This window comes from Berghia stephanieae, chromosome 7 (genome assembly GCF_034508935.2).
Source record: "Berghia stephanieae isolate SIO BIC M18660-M18661 chromosome 7, UCSD_Bste_1.3, whole genome shotgun sequence".
Taxonomy (NCBI): Eukaryota; Metazoa; Mollusca; class Gastropoda; order Nudibranchia; family Aeolidiidae; genus Berghia; species Berghia stephanieae.
In genome coordinates, this window is record NC_088366.1 from 5880146 (window position 1) to 5885145 (window position 5000).

At 37.7% G+C, this 5000-nt stretch overlaps 1 protein-coding gene across 2 annotated transcripts in view; it reads left to right on the forward strand.

Annotated features, from left to right (window-relative positions):
- Positions 1-5000, forward strand: part of LOC144976408 (uncharacterized) — a 111323-nt gene that overhangs the window by 93367 nt on the left and 12956 nt on the right. For both annotated transcript variants that reach the window (XM_078920689.1, XM_078920688.1), the window contains 4 exons: positions 998-1156; positions 2407-2604; positions 3274-3436; positions 4321-4451. In XM_078920689.1, the coding sequence (XP_078776815.1) occupies positions 998-1156; positions 2407-2604; positions 3274-3436; positions 4321-4451 (651 nt within the window). The remainder of the gene's footprint in view (positions 1-997; positions 1157-2406; positions 2605-3273; positions 3437-4320; positions 4452-5000) is intronic.

Consider the following 5000-nt stretch of genomic DNA (forward strand, 5'->3'; position numbering starts at 1 on the left):
TGTGTTTTTACTACCTACATTTTGGAGGGCTAAATTGTAGTCTATGACGGAACGCACATAGCCTAAATAGAGTTGTCGAAGCGAGTTTTTGTCTGCTCCCCAATTAGTACTGGCTAGTCGTTTTAGTAACTGGAGTCTCTTTGTGGCTTTGATTTTTACATTCTGAGTGTGTTTGTTCAGAGATAGTTGTCTGTCTAACTGTATGCCCAAATATGTGGGGTTTTCTTCTTTCGTGAGTTGATGGCCTTGGATGGAGAGTGTTATTTCTTTCTTGGAAACAGGATGACTCTTAGTAAATATAGAGTAGACTGTTTTATTGCAATTAACTTTTAATTTCCATTTATCACAGAAGGTGTTTAAGCTTTCTAAATCTTCATTTATTCTATTGGAGGCTATTGGTAGGTACTTCGTAGTATACCACATAACTAAATCGTCAGCATATAGGGCCTTTTCTGTCTGTAATACTTCTGGTAGATCATTTATAAAAATAAGAAAGAGAGTACAGCTGAGGCAGGATCCTTGTGGGAGACCTTCCTCTAATACTTCTCTGTTTGAAAGTCCGTTATTAATTTTTGTTTGGATTGTTCTGTTACTGAGAAATTGTTTAATCCAGAAGTAGAGATGTCCATCAATTCCGTAGTCCATCATTTTTGATAACAACTACCACTACTACTACTACTACTACTACTACTACTACTACTACTACTACTACTACTACTACTACTACTACTACTACTACTACTACTACTACTACTACTACTACTACTACTACTACTACTACTACTACTACTACTACTACTACTACTACTATCACTACCACTACTACTCTCACTAATAATTCTACTAGGCTCAATTCAGATTACTTCTACTACCACCTCAACGACATGTATATATATATATATATATATATATTGATGCAAGCGTACTTGTGTATTCATCCACTAAAGAGAAATCTCCATTAACCGAGCATTGACTAAAATCCTCATCATCCTTCCAGGTTGTTTCTGGATGCCCCAAAGCTAAAAATAGTCAAAGCCAATCATAACCTCCTGATGTCACTGCCTCATCAAATAAGGTCTGAAAACCTGGAGGAGCTTCATCTCCAACACAACCAAATTAGGCATTTACCACCAGATCTGTTTATCAAAGCAAAAAGGTAATTTTACATCAAATTAATGTACTCCTCCTCCATAGTTATAATGTAAATTGAATTGAGCTTTTATTAAGCGCGATAGCCACAAAACGTGCTCAAAGCGTGGTACAAGGGGTCCCTGACCAACAGCAACACGTTACATGTAGAACTAGACATGACGCCTGTTAGACGATATTACATTTCTTTTTCCGACAGAGACAACGCTGTTCACGGCCAGGTACTCATTTTACACCTGAGTACGGTGAGAGAATGTGAGTAAAGAGGACTCAACTATGCGCCGAGCGAGGCCCGAACCCAGGACCTTCCAATCCGAAAACAAGCGTCATACCACAAGACCACATATCCGCAGTAATGAATTATGCTGGTGGGAATTAAATGCTGAAAATAGTGGAATCCGTATCAAGTTAGCACTGTTAAAGTCAACTTCTGCTTAAAGTCAACCCCATGTGTTGATCCCAAATTATATGTTGTTTATCTAAGTGTGTTCCATTGATAATGGATAACGTAAACCTTGCTTAAAGTCTGGTCTGGTGGTGTTGGCTTTATCGGGATTCCACTGTATACAGTAAAAAAATTAAACTTGAGTGAAGGTTTTTTATTTTTTATAGATAGTATGCGCTTTGCTAAGAAGCTCACAACATTGTCACCCGGAAATATAACGGACAAACACACAAAACTATGTGTAACCTTAAACGTTTATAGTCTGGTTAATACAGTTACGTGAGAATTACTCATTAACGCGGATGGCAAAAAACAATAACAAAGACTCGAGTGACGTCAACTTCATTCTATCTATTGAAGAACATTATGAGTATGAATTCTTCAGGTGCATAAAAAAAACCCAACAAAACGGATATTTTTTATTACTTTAACACTAAATTTACTTTTATCGCACACATTTGTTGTTTTACTGTAATGTGATCCCTTTCCTTAATCTTTTTAAGATCTAGCTAAAAGTACTGTGTACGGTAGACAAGAATCCTATCCAAATTGGTTGGAGAAAAGGGTGGTTTCCTCGTGTATTTTTCTCTCCACCGTATTCTTTGTGTGTATGTGTGTATACGTACGTGCATGTGTGTCTTTGTTTTATTTTGTATTGTTTTTGGGTTTTTTTATATATTTTCTTTGAACACTTTTTTATTGTAAATGATATCGTTGGTGGAAATGTTATCATTTTGACAACATTTTAAAATGATTATTTCATTTCATGTTATATATTTAGCTCAATCTATTCCTTTTAAAAAACTCCCCAGACTTCGGTATTTGAATATGACCAGAAATAAGCTGTGTGACTTACCCCCACCTAATGAGAACGACTCCTTCAATAAGCTCCAGGAGTTATATCTGTCCTTCAACCATCTAGGGAACACAGCCCTCCATAAGATCTGCTGTTTTCCACGGCTTAGGGTGTTACACTTGGCAAGGAATAAGTTGTCTGCTATCGCTGAAATGTAAGTAGGATTGGGGAGAGAATAGAGAGAAGACGAAGAGGAAGGATAGGGGAAATAAGTAGGGGATATGGTGAAGAAGAAGAAGAAGAAGAAGAAGAAGAAGAAGAAGAAGAAGAAGAAGAAGAAGAAGAAGAAGAAGAAGAAAAAGAGGAAATGAGTGAACAAGCGGTAGAAGGGAAGCACGTAGAGGAGGAGGAGGAGGAGGAGGAGGAGAAGAAGAAGAAGAAGAAGAAGAAGAAGAAGAAGAAGAAGAAGAAGAAGAAGAAGAAGAAGAAGAAGAAGAAGAAGAAGAAGAAGAAGAAGGAGAGGAAGAAGAAGAAGAAGAAGGAGGAGGAGGAGGAGGAGGAGGAGGAGGAGGAGGAGGAAGAAGAGTAGGTGGTGGTGGTGGAGGTGGTGATGAAGAAGGAGGAGGAGGAGGTGGATGGGAGGAGAGGATGGTGATGGTGGTACTGGCTGCGGTGGTGGTAGTGAGTGGTGGTTGAGAAGGAGGAGGAGGAGGTGATAATGGTCAGGAGAAGGTGTTAGACAGAATATTTGGGAAGGAATAAAAAATTAAGAAAGAGGAGTGGATTCAAGGCGTAAGGAAATGAAAGGAAATGAACCTAACAATGAGAGGAAATGAACAATACATTAAATGCTATTTCTTTACGTTTTTATCTTTTCACTCAGGGATCTTGAGAAGCTGGAACAGCTGACTGAAATCAACATTTCATCCAACAACATGACTTATCTACCATCCTCTCTTGGGCGACATCCAAAACTACAAATTCTTAGAACAAATTGTAACCTGTTGCAGGAACTGCCAAACTTCAAGAACTCGTCAGCTCTGAAGGTACGTGAAATGGCCTTGATAGTGAATTTTTGTTAATAGGATTCAATAGTCTGATGTCACGTCACCCAGCAACCAGCAGCTTGGTTCTTAACAAAGAAAATCGGTACTTTCGGAACTTTTTATTCTCCATGCTGGCTATAACTTTTTCACGTGTCGTGTGATCATAATGTATAAAAATTAAAACATGATCAGATTTATAATGTTTTTCTCCTCTGGACACACTTTTATGCTCGTTAGAGAAATATTTCATAAGGTCGTCCGCCATTGTTCCGATAGTTTAGAACCAGTTACTAAGTTACTATGCGTCATTACGAGGAAGTGACGTCACGACTGTTGAAGGCTACTGAGCGGGTTCAAATGGTAGAGGACATTGACTTTTTATACCCCAGATCCCAGTCAATTTCGGTGTGAATGATTTTGTGATTATTGGTAGTGACCAATGTTATAAAAGTGCTAGTGCAAAGTGGATGCCGATCAAGTGACTTGTTGTACCATATGCATCAAAAGATCAATTCTATGTGGCCTGTTGAGCTAATAATGGATCATTTTGAAGCGCATTGCGCAAGGAATTGTGATCTATAAATATTATACTTTTAAAAAATATTTCACTTTTGAGGAAAGAGAAGGAAGAAGAGGAGGAATTGCATGATGATGATGATGATGATGATGATGATGATGATGATGATGATGATGATGATGATCAGGAGGAAGAGGAGAAGGAGGAGGAGAAGAAGAAGAAGAAGAAGAAGAAGAAGAAGAAGAAGAAGAAGAAGAAGAGGAAGAAGAAGAAGAAGAAGAAGAAGAAGAAGAAGAAGAAGAAGAAGAAGAAGAAGAAGACAGAATAAACGTTCCACTATTTCCTTTTCAATCTCACCTTGATACAGGTTCTAGAAGCGAGTTCCAACCTGTTGGTCAATGTAAACATGGCTAATCTGATGGCCTCTCAAGTATCCCTATTGGACATTTCAGCAAATCCAAACATTCTAGTCAAAGCACAGGAAATTCAGGCCGCCAGGTAAATATTGTTGGACATGTTCGTTGGGTTTTTTGAAAATTGTTGATGTCATAATCATCACCATCATCATCGTCGTCGACGTCATTATCAACATTATTGTCATCATCATCATCATCATCATCATAATCATCATCATCATCATAATCATCATCATCACCAGCATCATCATCATCATCATCATCATCATCATCATCATCATCATCATCATCATCATCATCACCAACAACAACATCATTATCAACAATATTATTATGTCATTCATCGCCAAGTTTGAAAAGCATTTTTTTTTCAAATCGTATTTCACATCCCAACCTACACATTGTTTGTCATTATTCTTGTCCTTATCTGGCACCTGGCTCGGAAGGGCGTACGATATGGTTTATATTAACATTTACATTTGTTGTTATTGTTCTTGTTGTTGTTATGTTTGATTGTTTATTATGTTTTGTTTAAGTTCTGTTTTTATTTATTCAAATTCTTTGAAGATTGTATCCCGATACTCTCCCTCTCTCTCTCTCTCTCTCTCTCTCTCTCTCTCTCTCTCTCTCT